At 30.7% G+C, this 21,986-nt stretch overlaps 1 protein-coding gene across 9 annotated transcripts in view; it reads right to left on the bottom strand.

Moving 5' to 3' along the window:
- Positions 1–1,706: 1,706 nt before the first annotated feature.
- LOC145324772 (uncharacterized) overlaps positions 1,707–21,986 on the bottom strand; it is a 238,699-nt gene continuing 218,419 nt past the window's right edge. For 5 of the 9 annotated variants that reach the window (XM_080167400.1, XM_080167403.1, XM_080167398.1 and 2 more), the window contains 9 exons: positions 18,225–18,326; positions 17,446–17,553; positions 16,375–16,512; positions 16,082–16,171; positions 15,555–15,596; positions 14,177–14,218; positions 12,020–12,086; positions 7,429–7,552; positions 1,707–6,695 (listed from right to left, as the gene is read on the bottom strand). In XM_080167400.1, coding sequence (XP_080023526.1) covers positions 4,122–6,695; positions 7,429–7,552; positions 12,020–12,086; positions 14,177–14,218; positions 15,555–15,596; positions 16,082–16,171; positions 16,375–16,512; positions 17,446–17,553; positions 18,225–18,326 — 3,287 coding nt within the window. In that variant the 3' untranslated portion in view covers positions 1,707–4,121. The remainder of the gene's footprint in view (positions 6,696–7,428; positions 7,553–12,019; positions 12,087–14,176; positions 14,219–15,554; positions 15,597–16,081; positions 16,172–16,374; positions 16,513–17,445; positions 17,554–18,224; positions 18,327–21,986) is intronic. The other 4 variants (XM_080167401.1, XM_080167406.1, XM_080167407.1 and 1 more) reach the window with 2 other exon arrangements.

The following is a 21,986-nucleotide window of genomic DNA, read 5'->3' on the forward strand; positions in this document are numbered from 1 at the left end:
TTTTTAAAAGTTGTAAAATATAAAATGAATGCAAACAGTGAAATATTTCAACAAATGCCAAATCCTTTCACAAACAAAATTTTTGCATCGTTGGTTAAAATCTAAAGAAAATTAGTTTTTTTCCTTGTTTTACATTGTTTTATTATTATGATCAACTAAATCTTATTTAAAAAAAAATTTAAGTGCTTATTTGTGATAGCTTGACTTTGACAAAACATTTGAAACGTTTTTTTTACGTATAACTGTTAACGAGGGGAGGGGAGGTTAATTTTTATTAAATATTAAATGGGACTTAAAACTAATATTACATTATATCATATAAGCGTATTTTCTATTGATAAAAAAAATGCTAAAATTTGTTAAAAGTACACCTCAGAAAATAAGTTCTAGTTTAAGATGAAAAAAAACGTATAATTCCAGTGCCATGTTTTGGTAGAGATAGCCAAATTATCTAATCACCTAAATGTCCAGTTTGCAGTGTCATTCAAATATGCTAGGGATAAGAAATGAGAGGAAAACAAAGAAAGTACCAAAAACTCTTATTCTACAGTCTTAAAATTCCATATATTCTAAAATATCTACCTTAAAACTAAAGGAGATGAGTTGAAACCAAGAGATTATTTTTTGGATACATCTTAAATTAATGAGAAACATGTTTTTTTTTACAATTTTTGACGTGCATATCCCAACCCCCAAGAAAATAGTTATAAACCTTCCCGGGACTTATGAGAAGCTACCCTGTTAAGGAGAACCCAATCGGTGCAGCGGTTAGCAAGATCCTTCGGTACAAACATACAAACACACAGACAAACACACAAACATCCTGTTACTTTATTATAAGGATGTTACTTGCAAGAAATGTTAGGGATAAGACAATGGAAAATATTTTTGTACATTTTACAACCCCCAATTATGATAATTAGATTACCCCTACTTATCTATAAGTTGAATTTATAGTTTGTAAAATTTAAATCAAGATTATAAAAAAGCTACCTAAACCAACTAATAAGAGAATATCTTTGATGCCAGTATAATTTTCAGTCCAATATCCCTTCACTCCCTGAGCTACTTGAGAGTATTGAGTAATGTTCTCAATTTGTAAAAGTTGACATACAGAGACATAGATGAGATTCACTGATTACCTCAATCATCCTAAATATTTACATTTCTACTATTTTCTATTCTTAAGTATACTGGCTTCTGTGACGACGCTAAACTATAAGAGCTTTATATTTGAAAGAGCAGGTGGGGGAACAAAAACCTAAAGCTATTGCAAGACTTTAATTAAAATGCCATATGAACACAAACAGATACTTAAGGTCACAATTAAAGATTGCTATGGCTGTTTATCATACTTGTTACAATAATTTTATCAATTTTAACTTTTTTTTTCTGATTCCTGTAACAGTTTGGTACAATCTCTAAAATGTAACCAGAAAGTCCATTCTACACATGCTAATTTTCAACCTTTTTTTGACAACAATCATTAACTTAATATAATTATCTTATTAAATTGATCTTTTCAATGGTGATCTTAGGACTACATTGTTTTTAATATTAATTCTTTAAACTGTTTCATATCCATGCTACCTTGTATTATATTGTGTTTTTCCCCACTTAAACTTATAACATTCGCAGTTCATTGACTAGGTAATTATAGAGTAGCTTAATTTTTTGTACTGTTTTAATAAAAAATAAACAAAAACTTATCTGGTTCATTTATATTTTCGTAATAATAACATTCATTTTAATAATTATCAATCTATGGCACTACATAAAGATTTAAATTTACAAATAATGTTTTTTAGAGACTTGACAAAAAAATCTTCCAATAAATCTATGACAAGAAAAAATTTTACATTAGAAATTAGAGAGAAATGTGGTCTATTTTTTGTGTACAAAAATTTATTTTATTTGGAAGATTTTTTTCTGGATTTACTTTTCATTATGAGCTTTAGTCCATAGATAAACAAATTTTATTTTTGGATTTTATTTAATTTAAAATTTAGCAAATTCCAAAAACATTGAATTAATAAACACTGAACAAAATATGTCTGAAGTATAAATATTAAATATTCTAAATTCTGTTTTATTTACATCACAACAGTTTGTTTTTAAGTTGATTTATACTTCATAGAACTTTATAAAGGGTTGAACAGAAGTATTTTTAAAATCAGTCAATTAGAATTTCAAGCAATGCAATGATAATTGAAAAGTAACCTTTTTTTAAAGTGCCTTTAAAGAGAGTGAAAATTATTCCATTAAATTACCTTGAAAAATTAAGTTCTATATTTTATTTGAAATTAAGCTAGGCTTGTTTGTAAATAATTTCACTATCAGTTTTAAGTCACTATAGAATTAGTTTCATCATTTTAACTGGATAAAAATATCATTCATGCACCTGGCATAACAATTAAAAATCACTCTCATTTCTTTTTAAAATCACAAAATTATCGTTTTAATTCAGTCATCCAAACATTAGTAACAAAACATACTTTAAAATAAACAAAACTTGGTTTTAAATGAAAAACTTTGGTATTTTATTTATCTAGAGCAAAATTAATTTTATTGGGCTCATTTGTGCTTTTTAAAATAGCCTTTAAATTTAAATAAAACGTGTAAAAATATTGATTCATATAATTTATTATGCTGTATTTTTGGGCAGCAACATTTCAAAGTTGTACTATGGTAAAATAGTAAAATATAATAAATTTTGAGGATTTTTAACTTCTTAATTGGAACATTTTCAATGTTAAAAATCTATTGTTAGGAGGTAACAACTTAATAATCAAAACTTCATTAGAAAGCTTATTGGCTTTGTCTTTTAATATTAAAAAGATGAACCAATAAAAGCTTCAATTTGTGCTATTCAACAGCTTTATTGAACTATTTATATAGTAGTTCAATCACAAAAAAATAAATCAAAACAATTTTATTTAGATTCATTCAAAATAGAAATCAATAAAAAAATATTTTATTTAATATTCTATTGGTTTTTAGGTTATAATAAATAATATAAAAGAGAACAAAATATGTTTCTGAGATCTTTGTTATTATATTGTGTCAGAGCAAAATTGTGCTAAATAAATTATACTAAAAATGGGAATTAATTATTTTTTTAAGAAATGGGTATCTAAAACTTATTTTTCTTTATTAAATTAAAATTATTGTAAAATCTTTAATTAATGAAAGAAAATGTTTTTTGAATACACATCTTTTAAATAAAAATATTGAACTTTTCAGAAGATAATAGACTACCGCAGAATATAAAATAAAAAAGATAAATATTTAGGATGTCATAAGCAGAAAAACCAAACTAAACTTTTATCAAAATTTTCTTTAGTTAATAGAAAAAGAAAATATTTAATAGTTTGAAGGAAAAATCTTAGTCATCATTTTTCTGTTTATAGACAGAAGGGAAAATTAATTAAAATAAAGAAAAATCGTTCTCTCAATCTTTTTAGACCATGTATTTTATTTTTTGACAAAGATATTTTATTTTTTTTAGAAAAAATTAAATTTGAATTTTAGGATTTGAATTCTTTGGCTAAAAATAGAATGATGGACTTTAAAAGATCTTTTCCACATTCATTCTACACGTCAATACGAACTTGGGCCCCGCATTTAATGCAAGCATAGCATAGCATCGTTCTTGTTTTTTATTATTATTATTATTGAGAATATTTTCTTTTGGATTGTAGCACAAATACACATGCGCATTTGTTTCATAAAGTATTTGAGATTCTAATATTTTTATTATTTATGTTTTGTACAAATATCATAAATGACAATATACTGATTTGGTTGTTTTTTTTTGTTCATTGCATCAAAAATTACCATTGCTCTCACAGTTCAAATATACATAAACATACAATTTTACATAATTTACCATTCTTTTATAATCTGTCTGATTTTGTCAATATATTTAGAGATTCTTTTAGATTCACTGGTAAAATAAATTTTGATATTTTCTTTTATTTCGGGGATTTTTTTGTTTATTTTCAGTTGGTTTGTATACCAAACTGATTCATTATCATTCTTTTATACATACATAATATCCTAGTAAGTCTTTTCTGCAGATTTATTTCACATTTCAAGAGTTTTTTATCACGAATTTAAATTTAAATTAGACTTTCTAATCTATCAGTATCAGGAAGGACAAGAGCGGCTGCAGCTGTTGTACTGGCGGCTGCAGCAGGACTGCTAGGATCAGTAACAGCCGCTGGAGATTTATTTAATGTTTCTCTGTACTCTTTAAACTCCTTCTTCATTGCCCTCACCCTGGCCTCGACATCAATTTGAAGTCCACGCCGCGGAAAAACATTTGAATAAATTTCAGAATCACTAAAAACCCGGTCCCGGTTGGCCTGTACCATCGGGCCAATGTCTCGGTCACGGCGTGGGTTGTAGGCCGGCGACCGCCGGCGGGTGGCCCATTCTGGCGGCAGCGGGGCAAGGGTTGTGTCGTCTATAGGGCCAGAGTCCCACTCGTAATGGCGGTCAACTGACCGGTCCAGCGGGGCTGACTGGGAGGAATTGGGGCGCGAAGCGCCTCTTGAAGGAGGCGTTTCCATGCTCGAGTCAGGCGACGAGCCTAGGACTCGTGTCATACGGGCAGAATATTTGCCTGTATGTGTTACTAACGGAGGTACACCAGAGTCTAAAGGACTAGAAGACGATTCTATTCGATAGGTATCATACAGAGTTGTGGGTTTAGCTGCCACTGTCGGAGGAAGACTGTATTTATACGGCCGTGGCGGCCAATTTTCATAATAAGGAATTAAATTGTCATTAAGACTATCCATTCCCTCTTCAAGCATCAGTCTTTTGTCAAGATCTAGAGATGAAGATTGGTTTAGAGACGAAGACTGTTGTAGAGAAGTTGAGGTAGAGTGGGAGGAGCCGGTTTGATTGCTAGAGGAAGTATTCTTGCTGGCTATGCCACTGGAGCTGGAGGTACGGTTGTTCCTATCATCATGCTGTTGTAGATGTAGCTGTAGCTGGCCAGTGTCTCCTGGTTGCAGTGTATTTGTACCTGAGCTACCCGGGGAAGAGCTGGAGGTGATGGCTGTAACTTCAGCATCCAGACCCTCGCTGACAACACTAATGAGATCATAATCACGTCTGTCACCGCCATCATCACCTTTTGTACTACTTTCATTCTCACTAAGTTCTCGCAGTGTTTGCAGGCGAGTTTCACGATCACGCAACCGTTGACCTGACTTGGATAGTTTGCGGGGTTGGGGTTGAGTGGCGGAAGGATGTGCACGTTGTTGTGGCTGTGCTTGCTGATGTTGGCTGTGAGGTAGGCCTAGCTCACTGGGAGGCAATGATAATCTTGCTGGCAATGCTTGTTGTAATCCTGAACTTGGCCTGTCAAGATCTGAATAATACCTTGTGTTGGTGGATAAAAGCTTAGAATTGATGTAATCATTGCCTGGCTCACGTTTCCGTTTACCTGGCGGGCTTGAAGTGGCCAGGGGACGGATATTTGAACGTGCATTTGTTTCAGGATCTAACTTTGCTATCCGCTGGTAGATATCAACCTCTTTGGGATCAACAGGACGAACACGTATATCAGGTATCTGTGGGGGCTGGATGTGAGATGCTGCTGGTGGAGCTGGGGGATGTTGTTGGGGGTATTGAGTGCTGGGAGATATGGCACGGTGCACCGGGGCAGGGTAGTATGGCAGCCCTATTTGATGGCCAGGGTATGAAACATCCCTGGCGGCTATTCGCGACCACTCACCGCCAGGCAAGGATGCCAAGTCAATCCGGGTGCTGTGATGGCGTATTTGACTAGAGCGCGGTGTTTCACTGGCATTGGAAAAGCCACGGTTCAGGTATCCAGGTATGTAATTGTAGGAGCCACCACCAGCAGCCGCATAGCCAGAGGTATATTCTGATAAATTAGAATATTGCGAAGAATGGTGAATATCAGCTGTGACACTAAATCTTGAATCTTCAGGTATGGTGTGCAGAGATGATAACCTCCCCCGTGATCTTGACCCACTACTCTGTTCTGGAGAATAAGGACTGGAAATGCTTGATTGGGGGTTGGTTAGTAGGGTTGAGGGAAAGCTTCGCTCTGCAGAGCTAAGATGAGGAACACTGCTGATGTCACTGTAATTGTTAACTGGACTTAACCAGTCAACCAGTGGCTTGCCCTGTTCTAATGGACTGCTGGCTCTCAATGATGTACTACCACCATGCAGCTGTAGGTCAGGACCACGAACCAAGCTAGTTGTACTTAGGCCAGCAGCAGGTACAGCCCTGGGACCATGAAGGATTTGTGTATTTCTAGCTGCAGCTGCAGGATTTCTTGGATATGTGCCAGAACCATCAGATTCTGCTCGTGACCCGTAGACAACCTGTTTCCAGTAAATTGGTTCAGATTTGACATAGTCCCTATCAGCTCCAACCTTGTACACTCCACTCTCTACCACAAAAGCTCCAGGCGGCATGTTGCTGTACACCCTCTCAGGACTGTAGCCAGCTATAATTGCTATACTGCGGGTTCTAAATCGGTTTGGCGGTAGTTTTAAGTCGAACCCACCTTCGTCCTGGATGGAATCAGTGGATCGGTTGAGTTTTGCGGCATTGTTGGATGTGGGGGCAGAGTATTCAAGGCGGATGGAGTATCTGGCAGGTTTCTGCCGAGATTTTGGGCCGTCAGTGGCATCATGCAGTCCTCCCTAAAATAAATATTAATTATATTGTTGATACTTTCCCTCAAAGTATCTAGTGAGCCGGGAAAACCTGCGCACTTACTTAACCCCCCCCCATACCCTCCTTATCTATAATACAAAGTAAAACGATGTCTGTCTGTTTGTCTGTCTGTTTGTCTGTCTGTTTGTCTGTCTGTTTGTCTGTCTGTTTGTCTGTCTGTTTGTCTGTTTGTTTGTCTGTTTGTCTGTTTGTTTGTAGTGAAGGATCTCGCTAACCGCTGAACCGATAGGGTTCTCCTTTACAGGGTAGCTTCTCACAGGTCCCGGGAAGGTTTATAACTATTTTCTTGGGGGGGTGGGACACGCTCAACCTCCCCAAAAATGAAAAATACCCCCCCCCCAAAAAAAAAAAAAAATTTCTTTTAAAACTGAAATTAAAATAGTGGGGTAAAAATTGGTTTGATCAAACCTCTTGGGGCAAAGCCCCTAGAGGCTAGGGGCGAAGCCGCTAGTTCATTATATACGAATATCTTGATCTGGTTATCAGTTATTCTGTCAGTCTGTCAATTTCTATCTATCCATATATTTTAGATAACTTCTCATGTCATTATACATATGTAATCAGTATCACTATATCTATCTATTTGAATAGATAAGAACAGTACTAAGGTCAAATACGCAGATTTATTTAACTATATATCTGCCTTTTCATCTATCTATCTATCTATCTATCTATCTATTTATCTATCTGTCTATATACCTTAATATTATTGATAACACCAGTCTCTACAGTCATAAGACAGTCAGATACACAATCAAATATATTGACAAGTCCCAGTTTAACAGCTGATGGGTCTACAATTGGAACTCGGTCCGGCTTAGATCTAGAAAAGAACAAAAATATAAGTTTTTTTAAAATGTAAACATACAATAGGATGAGAAAAAAAGGCGTTGTCAAACATCCCTTGATGCCCTCCCCAAAACACAAAAAAATTAATTGAAAGGGGGAGGCATGATTATTTATTACTTAATGTTAGGTTAGGTTAAATTATATTGGGTATCAGGTCCAGTTAGCCCGCAGGTATAGGCCCCACGCAGGGGTAGGGCATAGACTTGAACCAAATATCTACACATAAATATTTAAAGTAAGAAAATACATTAGCAAAAAGATAAAACTTATAGGTATGAAATAATCCCTTTCAAATATTAAATGCTTTGTTTTTATCATTAAACTAAAATTAATTAGGCAATTAAATGATTATTTAGCAATTTTTTAAAAATACTAATTCATCTTAAATTTGCTAAGGCCTTTATGCATTTTAAATATACTAATTACTATCATATACATATGTCAGCCTCTTAATAGGTGGTGTTTAGTATATTTAACATTTATAGTAACTTTCATATGACTATCAATGACATAAAAGCTTTTACAAGTTTACATAACCTTGCAAATGGTTCAAATATGAGGTGTAAAATGCTAAAATATATTTGAATATTACATTCTCAACTCTAATATGTATATATATCTGCCTCTCTGTTGCTCTTTATAACTTATACAGGGTGATAAAGGAAAAAAATTATCAAAAACAATTGAATAAATGAAATACAGCCTTCTATTTTAACAGAAAGAAATTCCAATAATGCATTGGGCAACTGGAAATTATTTTGTAATACTTTCAGCTGAATTGCAATGAAAATCGGCCAAGTGTTACATACACTCAAACAGACAAACTTTTAGGATATCACTGTTTTCAAGGTCATTTAAATGACGAGAAAATTTTCTAAAAATTTAAATAGGTTGAGAAAAAATCATTTTAAGTAATAATAATAACTTATTCATTATTTAAAACCTTTATTTTTTTCTTCAAATGCCATCAAATATGTTATTATAAGTTTAAAATAACGCTATATTACTATCACCCTGTAGGTTTATGTTTATAATATGTTCATATATAATGACAAGAATAGTACACTATATTACTATCACCCTGTAGGTATATGTTTATAATATATTCATATATGATGACAAGAATAGTACACTATATTACTATCACCCTGTAGGTATATGTTTATAATATATTCATATATGATGACAAGAATAGTACACTATAGCACTATCACCCTGTAGGTATATGTTTATAATATATTCATATATGATGACAAAAATAGTATACTATATTAGTATCACCCTGTAGGTATATGTTTATAATATATTAATATATGATGACAAGAATGGTACACTATAGTACTATCACCCTGTAGGTATATGTTTATAATATATTCATATATGATGACAAGAATGGTACACTATATTACTGTCACCCTGTAGGTATATGTTTATAATATATTCAAATATGATGACAAAAATAGTATACTATATTAGTATCACCCTGTAGGTATATGTTTATAATATATTCATATATGATGACAAGAATGGTACACTATAGTACTATCACCCTGTAGGTATATGTTTATAATATATTCATATATGATGACAAGAATGGTACACTATATTACTGTCACCCTGTAGGTATATGTTTATAATATATTCAAATATGATGACAAAAATAGTATACTATATTACTATCACCCTGTAGGTATATGTTTATAATATGTTCATATATGATGGCAAGAATAGTACACTATATTACTATCACCCTGTAGGGATATGTTTATAATATGTTCATATATGATGACAAGAATAGTACACTATAATACTATCACCCTGTAGGTATATGTTTATAATATATTCATATATGATGACAAGAATAGTACACTATATTAGTATCAACCTGTATGTATATGTTTATAATAGATTCATATATGAAGACAAGAATAGTACACTATATTACTATCACCCTGTAGATATATGTTTATAATATGTTCATATATGATGACAAGAATAGTACACTAAATTACTATCACCTTGTAGGTATATGTTTATAATATATTCATATATGATGACAAGAATAGTACACTATATTACTATCACCCTGTAGGTATATGTTTATAATATGTTCATATATGATGACAAGAATGGTAGAACCTCCATTTACATATTAGTATTCAAAATATGCCTCTCAGGCTTTGCAAATTTAGATACTTTTCACAGATATAGATATGTTTTTTACAAAAAAAATAAACAAAAAATTTATTAAAACTAACTTTTTTTTTATCTATGATAAGCTTTAGAACTTTATTCTAAACATATATCCGCTTACTTTTATACTAAGCTTTAAAATAAATTTCCTATTGTTTGTCTCTTTATCTCTCTTTAGCTTTTTAACACCTAATTTGCACCATGAATAATAATACTAATTTACAATTAAGGAGAAATCTAAAATCAAAATATAAATTCATAAAATTCTATTATGAAATACAACATAGAACAGAAAATACTAAACCAAGATGGAAAGGTATTCTAAAAAAATGTAGAATTTTTGTTATCTATTGGCTACCAATAAGGAAATGATTCTAGCATAGTAAGATTTACTTTGTTTTGTTCTTTTTATTGTGAAGCTCTAACATTTATTTAATTTTTTAAACTGATTTAAAATTTCTACTTTAAGTAGATTGATAGTTTATGTCTATTTTTACATATTTAAATACACCAAAGCATGGATGGTATAATATTTCAATAGGTATACCTATCTATAGTATTTCTAGAGATCTTGAGGGATAGGACAATGGATGATACATTGATTTGCATCACCCATAGTACATGAATATAATTACCTCTTCTGTAGACTATAATTAATGGTAACTAAAATTTAAAACAAACTCATCAGCATTAAATGATTTGAGCCTAAATAGAAAAAAACTCCCTGAATATTTCAGACCTATAAAACTTGTAGAGTAACTTATAAGATGGCTAAATAATAATGTAATTCTAAATTAATTTCTGCACGTGATGGTTAATAATTTCCTATATATATTATGTATATTAATTCTGATATGTTTGATTTAGCATTGGTAATTTAAGAATGAGCACTACGAAAAATCAAACGATGTTAAAGAATATATGAGAATTATTTACATATGTTTGACTATGATTTTTGGGTATAGTACCTTTCGTGGCAACGCCTCTTAAGTGTTTTTTTTCGTATTTTTACAGTTGCTTTTGATAGGTTATTTTGGGTTAGGTAAATTAAGTTAGGTGATTTCCCTAAAGGTTCACGCAGTTGGCCCCGCAGGGTTAGATCCTCCCACAGTGGCTAGAAATAAGGGAAAAGCTACTGTGAAAATATTTACAACGAAACGTCCCTTAAGAGGCGTTGCCACGTTGCCCGGATTTTTTATTCAATGATGACTTTTTTATTGACGGATGACAAAAAAGTGCTTTTCAACAAGTAGCCGTTTTTTTAATAAGTTGAAACAAAAAAAAAACAAATTCTAATGCTTAACAACTAGAGGGGCCCTTACCCTGGTGGGCTTATACCTACTGTTTTATAACCCGGTGGGACAACCCAATACTAAATATAACCTAACCTGACCTTAAGTAAAAAATCAACGAACAATGAACTCCCTAGTTCTTCTTCCAGTAAATTGTTATGTTTTTTTATTGCTGCGCTGGGAATGTTTAATTTTTCTTACAGTTTTGTTACACAAATGGAAAATAAGATGATTGTGTTTGAAATTTTAAGAGTGTATTAAATTTGCCTTGTGAAGGAGCCTTGAAATTGTTATTGACAATGTGAATTCTATATGAATAGTTACATTTGCTATCTATCTAGCTATCTTTACACGTAAACAAGGCCAGGTAAATGGAGGATACACTATTCTGCCACCAATATACACAGCATCAAATTTTGATATTGAATTTAAAAGAGAGATTTATTTTTGATATGGAGGTATAAATAATGTTCTAAAAAATAATTACTAAGGATAATGAAAAATTACATTACTCAAATAATTAATTTGAAAAAAACTTACCTTTCATCCTATGATTGCAATAAAAATTAATAAATAATATTAGTTCAATGACTGTGAAAACATGTTTTGAAATATTGAAAGCTTAAAATTGAAATAACATAATAAAAATATTACTTATGAAAAGCAATTTTTTGTATAGAGTTTTTCAGTCAAGAAATTAGAGGGCACAGCAAATTTTACAGCTTAATGTCCATCTCTAATTATTTTGGAGTAAAACTGTACGACTCCCTCCCCCCTCTAAAATGAATAAATATACAATTTTTTTTATACCTGAGATTGAAAATAAGTTGTTATAAAAACAATTACACTTTCTTTCTTACGTAAGTGTGACCTAATATTTAGCTTTTTCATATAATTTTAAACCCCCTTGCTACTATTGAACGTAATTGTCCTTGTTATTAATAAAAAAACTTTACCTTTTAAGCGGAACTTGACTCACATTACTTCCATTCCTTGTCTCTCTACAAGCGACCATGCTGTATGCTGAAATTTAACACTTTGTTAATACAACCTTTATCCTTAGGTATGGTTGAAATTTGTGTTTTTATACTGTTTATTTATAGTTGATAAGTTTAGTTTTTTTTAGATTGATAGTAATATCCATAAGTAGCGCAGCTGTGATTGACAAAATCAATACTTGGATATATACTAAATGAACTAAATTTTAGGAAGGCAAAGATCTAAGGCAATTTTCAAACAGTAAGGAAATAAAAAAGGGAGCTATTGAAATAATTTTCAATTAAGTAGTTTTGCTTAACCCTTGCAGGAGGCCCAAACAATGAAAGACCTATACTTACATGCTCTTAACCTGATGGGACACCCAGAATCCACTTTTACCTAACCTAACCTGATCTAAAAGATAATAAGATAATAAAATAATTTTCAGTTTATTACAAAACTATGGGTGGGGGGGGGGGTTAGTGCTTGACTAGGCATTTGGGGAAAACCCGCCACAGACTTTGTTACAGAATAGCTTTGCTCCAAAAAGACATGTAGTTTCTTTTTGTTTTAAAATTGTTATTAGAATTTATATTATTTTTTTGTTTAGTTCTTACCACAAGAAAAAACTATCAGAAAACATTAATTATTTATATTACTTAAAACAAAATAAAACAACAGAAAATACTTTCATCAAAGTATTTTAATTTTATAAAACTTTATATGATCTAATTTTACATTTTTTAACAACAGGTAATAAAGCATTTATATTTTGTAAAAGCTGGTGTCTAATTAGAATTTTTTACATTTTTTGTAAATGTTTTTTTTATAACTACTATAAAAATAACTCAATTTGAACTCTCTTTCAAAGTCTAGATGATTGTCATGAAACCTAGCAGAAAGGTCCCTTTTCTATCTGCTTTTAGTGGATAATACCTGGTAATTTGATTTTAAAGTAAACACAGCAACTTATAAAACAATGCTTAAAATATATACCAAAAGGCTTCCCTTATATGTCATATAGGGCTTTTGTTGGTAATCTTTAGTGAACTGTAAATGAAATAAATATCATTTGATAACTCCTTGCTTGTAGGTTATGATTGTGAACAAACTAATTGTTATACAAAATTTCATCTTAGGTCTTATTTCATTTTTAGTAACCTTTATTTTGCAAATATCTAAAATACCAAAAACTGAGTGCTTTATTCATCATTAAGCTTTAATGATTATGAAATGTTGAACATTGTATCCAGCGTGAATGATTGAAATAAAATGAAACTCTAAATAAAAGCAAAAGCAGAGACCGAAACTTAAATTAATGCCAATCCTTAAAAGTCAATAATTTTACTGTTCAATCGAGTTTGAAGTTGAAACATAGGAATCTTAAGGGATAAGACAATGGATGATAAATTAATGTTTATGATGGAAGAAACATCGACCTTCCTATTGCATAAAATTGTTGGTTGAAAAGTTTAGACACTTCAAGTGTAAACCAACCAATGAAGTTTTTTTAAGCGAATCAAAGTTTTTTATCCAATTAATAAGAGAACAAAATTTAGTTAAATTATAATTTATTGTCCAATGTCCCATCTATCCCTTAAGATTATAATATATCGCTGAGGTGGATTCTTTAAAAAAATTTGCACCACTAATCGCTTAGCGGGGCAAAATTGTTTTCGTGAAAAATCCTCCAAAATTACATAAAAAATCTACATAAATTAAATAAAATCCTATGTTAATAAGTTAATAGCCCTTCTAAGATTTTGTTTTATTTTTGTAGATTTTTAATGTTATTTTAGTGGATTTTTCACGAAAAAATATTGCCCCACTAAGCGATCAGTGGGGCAAATTTTTTTTAAAGAATCCACCTCTGCGCTAAAAATATACTGCATAGGGTGTTCTAAAAGAAGGATTTTGAACACTAGGGCAGGGAAAAACTACCGCATTATTATACTGATGTATTTGCCCCCACTCTTTAGGGTCTTCCAGAAATAAATCTATGCTGAACTGAACAATAAAAATATTAAAACTTTAGTCCAATAAACATTCTTTAAAGGATCGGTCTCTTATTTAAACTAATAAAAAAAACGTAACATAATATTGTAAGCGTGGTTGTTATAGTTTTACTTACACACCGCTTTCTGGACTTTTCCTAATAAGCCCTTGTCTTAGCTCCACTGAAAAGCATAAATATGTACTTGTTGTAGCTTATAAGGATGCATTGCTATCCATTTTAGATTTTCATTATTAATAAGTTTATTTTTAGTTACATATTTCATACAGTTTAACCTTCACAAAGCATTTGATAACAATATTACAAAATACACATAAATTTGACGTTCTCTTATTAAAAGATTTATTTGTCCATTCGGCATTAAGAGAACAAACTAACCCCCCCCCCCCCCATAAACAATATTTTCAATTAATTTTTTTGAAGGGGGGTGTATCTACTTTTGAGGGAAAACACCGATTATTAAAGCAATAATTTTGTAGATTCTGTGTTATGTACTTCGTGTGTCCGTCTATCTATTTTATTCTAGAATTTTTATACAATTTTAATGTGTTTAAAGTCGATTTTCCAGAAAATTGAAAATTAAACATTGATGAAAATAAATACAAGTTGCTTCTTAAGCTGTGTCCATTCCTAATATTATAATATTTTAAAATTGTTTAACTTTCTCCTTCCCAAAGTTTGTGACAAAGTTGAACTTTGTGCTTAACTTAAGACGTCAAAATCTTATGAGAGAAGTTGAAATTTGAATAACTTACACTTTAAGTAAGAAAAGGCAAAATTGCTTAATTTTGGATGGGAGGAACAACTCCCTCCGCTCCCTCAAATTATGATGCCTAAAACATGGGTTTCACATTTTAAAACATCTTTCTTTCTTATTGAGACCTCACATCTCGTTTAATAAACTCTGAAAGTTGTTTTAGAGCAAAAAACAAGTTTTAGATATTTTTTTCGGGGTGGGGGTGGTTCTGATAGCCATCTCGTAATACAAGGGACAATGACTCAAATTTAAATTTCTTGTGATATTTTATGATACTTGAGAGGCGGACACAAACTTTTATAATTTCCTAAAATAATTTTTCTTTTGTTTGTCTTCAGACGTTTTACTATTACATGGTACAAAATAGCCGTACAAAGTACTTGAAATATCAGAGATAGACCTTAGGTCTTGTCGAGTAATTTGAAAGCATACTAAGACACTTCTATAGACACCTTCACATTCATTCTAGCTCATATCTAGCCAATCTGAGATCAAATCAATTAAAAACTTCGTCTTCGTTAAATGATCTTATTTTTCTTATATTCTAAAATTATGAACAGTCTATTTAAATATTGTTTTTTTTATTATTTCTTCGCTACCTATAACTGTAGTTATCTTTGCTTTTTAACGTCTTAGTATGATGCAGTCTTACTTTATATTCACACAAAAACCTGACACATTATAAAATGACAGAGAATTGTAGATTTATTGACAATATCTGCCCAAGTAAAAAAGTACTTACAGGTGCCGGCTGCGGTTCCAGCAATAGCTGCGGCTTTCAAAGCTGAAATATAATACAATTTTACACAATACAGTGGTGGCGGATGGATGGGGGATGGTAGAGCAACCAACCAACTCCAAAATCCTGTAAAAAATCGAAAAGAAAAATGGCACAAGACAGCAAAAAACTTGTTTTTTAGCTTTAATGGTAAAATTAGCAAATCTTACTTTAGCATTTAATCAAAATATGGTAAGAAAACATGATATAAACACAAAACAGCAAAAATATAAAATTAGCAAACATCAATTAATTATTAATAGAAATATTCATATTTGTATAAAAATTTGCTTCAGTAAGTATAGCTAACTGAAAAATAAAATGGTTGATTCTAAATTTGTTTCACAACTTAATATCACAGTAGAATCTAAAGCTAAGCTAGCATGCTATACATGTGATACAGCAGTTATAAAACATCTTTAGAAACCATATTGGGTATTTTTTGCTGAATTGTATGAACACCAAACATGTAGCTGTAGTAATAATCTAACCTTGTTCTTGTTTTCTTCGCTTCCTCCTGTTACAAATCTTTACAGTACACACAGAGACAATTATGGCCACTATAAAGAACAGTACTCCACCTAGAAAGATAGATAGATAGATAGATAGATAAATAGATAGATAGATAGGTAAATAGTTAGATGGATAAATAGGTCAATAGATGGATAGATAGATAGGTAGCTAAATAGATATATAGGTAGCTAAAAATATTTTAAAAATAAGGGAGGTGGATTGGTCAGTTCTCTACTGGTACATAAAGAACACGCCCATAAACAAAGCTTACCAATAAGACCGGCGGTAATAGCCCGTTTCTTGATGTTCGGCGGCATCGGATATTTAAACTCATCGCTGGCGGTGAAAGCTGTGGCGGAATGCGCGAACACGCGGAATAAATATCCTTTGGCGGTACCCATGTTCTTAACTGAAAAGTAATAATAATTATATAGGCTTAATAAAGACCAAATATAAAAATTTAAAACACATTGAAGCAGCACTTAAAAACAATGAAAAATAACTGCTCTATAAAAAATTCAAAATTCTTCGACAACTAGCAAAAAAATATTCAACATTTCTAGGGTTAGACAACTGCAAAAATAAATGGAATAGAAAAATATATAGATAACGTTTATTTTTGTGCATGTTATGGTACAAGTATGCTGTTATTATTATCAACTAGGAAAGTAATTAAATATTTAAAGAAAATTTTTATTATTGTCTGGTTAACAGTTTTGAGCAAAATATTTTTTCTTCAAATTATATATCAGGAGAAAACTTTGGCTTAGGAACAGATCTGTAGTAAAGATGTAAATACAGATATCGACTTCCCCTCTTTTCCAATGACCTTTTTTGTCTGCTTGCAAATTGTTTTCTGCTACTTGGCATTGTTAAATTCTCGACACCATTGGTTGACTTTCAAAGACCCTATTAAAAGTTGGCACAAGGTAAATGCGATAGGGAAATACAGTTATTTAACTTTTTTCCCATCTTGTGTTTTACTCTAATAACTTAGGGGTCAAAAGGTAGAGTAGAAAAGTAGAAATGTATATGAGGAAAGATAAAATCTAAAAATTTTGGCTGGCAATCCTTGAATGAAGGTGAGACTGGCTGGTAATAAATTGAATTATGGTAATCCAAAATTGAAACACAACATGATGAATAGAGGTAAACAAAAAAATAACTTTTATATTCATAAAATATTTTATGCAAGACTTATACTTACTTTAGGCAGGTTTTATGCTATATCTAAATCAAGTAGATCTAAACCTCACTAGAGCAAATAGCTTATGGACTGGCTGACAAATGGACAGGCAAAGTGAACTATAAAGTAGCTTTGCTAATAAAAAAATTGACTTACTAAGATAGCTGGCTTCTTCTGGTTCTATTTTATGGTCTGTGAGTAGGTCCCAGGTGGCTGTCTGGCTGTCCTCCTTCTTTTCTATTGTGTAATATAACACTGGCTCCCCTGAACAGATAGACAGATACATTTAGAAATTAAATTGGTGTTGTTACTTTGTTGAGATACAACTGTAAGGAGTCTTTTTGAATATTAGCTTCAAAAATTGGTAACAAAAAAATTGGGTCATGGAAAAAAAACAAAGTAGCGGATTTGGTCGTATTTTCATAGTAGCTTTTGGTATGTTATTTTAGGTTAGGATAGGTTAGATAAATTTTAATGATTGCCCAACACACCCGCAGGGGCTAGAAAAAGGAGAAAAGCTACTGTGAAAAAACCACGAATCCCGCTACTTCGTTTTCTTTCCATGATCAAAATTGGGACATAATATCCCTATCCTAAATTAGGGGTATCAGAATTTTATGTTTTTAATCGATATTTCCCATTAAGTTATATCCTGACAATGTCATAGTTGTGGAGATATGTCCTCAATGATAGAGATGGAATTTCCAAGATTATCTAGTAGTCTACTATTATGGGATGGAAAGTTAAATTCAACATAAGAAATCAGACCAAAATTAACTAATCGTAGCAAGCCTAAACCACTGTCGAGCGTATGGCAAGTGTCCTACTGTTACTTGAATCCCTACAAAAGTCCCAAGGACTGTGTAGGAGGTAAAAGGTAGCGTTAGAAGAGAGATTTACATGTACCTAAATAGCTAGATAGATAAAATCTTTACCTGCGGGGCCTTCGGGGTTCTTCCAAGCAATGACCCAGCCTCCAGGAACCTCCTTGACGGTTAGGTTCACAGGTTTCCCGGGTTTTTCACCCGCAGGGGCGTCTAGTAAACATTGAAATGGGTTAAATATACTCAAATATGAGAAATATAATTCTTTTAAAATTAAAATTTTCATATTTTTTCACAATTTAATTAAAAAAAATAACTACAGCAATTTTCTAAGATCACACAAATACAATCTTATTTCATCAGTGATTTTTATATCTTACTAGAGATTAATAATTACAAATGAAAGACAATTAAAAGTAATTCAAGTATTCTTAACAGATTTGTGCAACCTTCATCAGCAAATTAAAAATAACTATTTTCAAAACAATAAAATCTTAAAAGAATTAAAGAAAAGAAAATTTTGAAATGCAAGAAAAATTAATGAAAAGATTTCTTTGAAAAACAGATGCATTTTCTATATTCAATATAGGTCTCTAGATTTCTTTTCAAAACATTATAAAAGGACACTCTATGTCATCAGATTATTAGGCTTGAAAATTTGTTTTCTTAGGTTGTTTTTTAGGAATGATTATTTATAAGTAGGTAAATTTTGCTTTACATCATTTTTTCAAATTGGAATAAAATAAATAAATCTTTAAAAACCCCAAAAAAATCATTTTTCTACAAAAACTTAGATATAAGCCATGGAGTGTCCTGTTATATCCAGTTTTCTGTATTTGAATGTTCCATAAATGTTCCTCATTACTTTTTATTGCTCACAAATTGGAAAATCTTTACAAGACTTAATATTTTACACACTACATAAAGGATCATGCTAAAATATGAAATTAACCTTAAAAATAAAATATACATTCTTAGTTCAAGTATGGGTATGTAAAAATAGTATTTAACATTTATTTAAAAATAGTAGAAGTTATTGAAACTTTGAGTATTAATACAAAATATCATTTACATGTATAGTTCCAACACAATTTACAATTGAAAAATAAAAAAAATATGCTTAAAGATTTTTTGGTTCTTTGAGCGGCTAGATATTGCAGAAAAGTGTTCTAACAAAAGTTGTTTCACACATTGGAATCTATTTATGAGAGAGATAATAGAAAACAATATCTACACCAATTTACTCAGAGAAGCCCTTTCAAACAAAACTATAATGCACAGTACACACACTCCCCATCACATCAAACACAAAAAAAAGCTTTAGAAAAAAACAAATATTTTTTTTGTAAACTAGCAAAAAGAGAAAAATGAATAAAGACAATAAAATAGAAAGATAGAAAGAAACTGTAAGACACTGAAGCGATTCTAAAAAAAGGATTCTTGAAGAAATGTTCTTTAGTTTTCTAAAAGTAGACAAGAGAATTCAGATTCTATGATTTTGAGAAATAATATCTCAAAAATAAATTTTTTTTCCCGTGAGAGTTTATAATAGAGAAAGTGAGGAAAAGTTAGGATGAGATATGGTGATGAAAGGAGATAAATTAATGTTAAATCCATCAAAATAGGTGGATAATATAATGTGAGAAAGGTTAATAGAGATAGAAAATGTGATGAAAGAGAGAGGGATAAGCCAGTGAGAGTATTATCCAATATAAATCAGAGGAAAAAGGTGACCTCTCTTAAATTTAACCATGGATAATTTTCTAATTCATAACCTTTTTACAATTACATATCAGAACATGAAGTAAAAAGAGTGTAGTTACATAATTTTTATTCAATTAGAATTCATGAATTAGTTACTTGTCTAACCCATTTATCTTTACCTGTAATTTAACTGACCAAATAAGGTGTTTTTTATTCTTTTATATTAATATTTCTTCCCTCTTAGAAAGGGGGTATATTTGGAGATCATTGAAAATAGCTGGATAGTGCTAGGAATGGTATGAATGGCAAAGTTCATTTTGTCAGTGAATAGGAAACAATTTGGTAAAATTCCTGTGGGGCCAGGATCAGAGCCAACCAACCCTTCCTTAAGCCTGCCAGACTACAGAAAACAAGCCTGCCAGACTACAGAAAACACATAAAGTTTTATTTTCAAAAAAAAAACATTATGTTTATCAGACTTTGTTAATCTTACATATTACATTTGGTATTGGTTTGTAAAAATCATCACAAAAAATTTTTTTTTTATAACTGAAATTTAATAGAGGATTGGTAAAATAAAGTAAATTTGATGAATATAAAATTTAAAAGGTTTAGTACCAAAATATGAAATTGACATAAATTTTAAAAGTTTAATAAGATCCTATTTAAATATTCCTTGGACAGAGTAAACCTAATTTATCTCATGCCTCATCTTGTGAAACTAATAATTTTCTTCAACTAGTTTAGAATATAAAGAAGGCTTTATATATGTTTTACTTATTTTTATATGATTAAAGTACAAGAAGAATGAAGAGTTCTCATACATATAAATATACAAAAAAAATATCAGAATTATCAAGGGTTAAATCTTTAAAATCTATTCATGGAAGGAGGTGATTTTAAATAATAAACAAAAACATGATGGAGGATTTGGATATACTTATCACAATACAAAATAATTAATTGTTTTGTCCTTTTCCAATATAAGTATTTTAAAATTTATATTCATTAATGTACCACAACAATTTGTTGAAAAAAAAATATGTTCTAAAACTGTAAACTTAAATTGTAATACCAAGAACTTGTGTTTGAGTTGGATTGTTGGTGTACTCTTGGGAAATGGTGGCCATTTACTTTTATTAGAAAGGTGTTTGTCTGATGCTGGAATTCACAATCTTTTATTGAGATTCTTTCCAGAGCAGCATCATGATAAATCTAATATGGAAATTTATTCAATCTTACTGCAGTCACCACAAACGCTGGCTTTTACAATATCTTACAAATACTATTTATAAAAATACAAATCTTAACTGAAAAATGAACATTATATAGACATTATCAATTTTTTTTTTAAATATACAAAAATGTCCCCTAACCCATTAAATTATATATAGGCATTGCTTTCAATGTCTTAAGAATAACAAACAAAAACAATTTTATAATTTTATAACATTAATTTTATATTAAATTAAGTATTGAAAAAATTAAATTACTTTTGGAGAGCTAGCTTTAGAATCTATAAAAAAAAAATCACTAGATACCCCAGAATACCAAAGAGAATATTCCAAAGAAGGCGGATTCTAAAAGAAGGGTAATATGTTCATCACATGGAAATTTTGCAAGATAAAAACTTCAAAGCTTTTCCAATGGTTACATTTCTTTCACTTAAAAATAATATTTGAATATTTTTATATAATCTATTTTCTTATTTCTAAGAAATATGTAAATTTTCTTTTGAAAAAGCAAAGTCATGTTATTGATGAAAATATTCCTACGTGTATTTGAAAATATATAGGTTTGATCTCAGTTTATGGGTTGGTTTGATGTGAAAAGAAGCAATATATCAGTAGTGTCTTGTGTGAAACCAGAATATCAATGCATAAATCCACAATGAGCATTAAAGGCTAAAACTATAAACAATATTGTTCTATAGTATAAATAATATTTTCTATAAAATACACATTTGTTTATTGTTTGTGTATTTGACATTTATGAAACCACAATTGGTAAATACTGTTAATTCCCCTTTTAATATTGTTTAGAATTGAATGTATAAGCTACTTTACAATTATCTTTGTTAATAAGGCATTTTTGTGTAAAGTTCATTTGTAATTCAAATTTTTAATCTATTTTAATATTCACATGGATTGCTTATAGCTGATTATATTT

The sequence above is a fragment of the Acartia tonsa genome, chromosome 7 (assembly GCF_053477335.1).
Source record: "Acartia tonsa isolate MP-2025a chromosome 7, ASM5347733v1, whole genome shotgun sequence".
Classification (NCBI taxonomy): Eukaryota; Metazoa; Arthropoda; class Copepoda; order Calanoida; family Acartiidae; genus Acartia; species Acartia tonsa.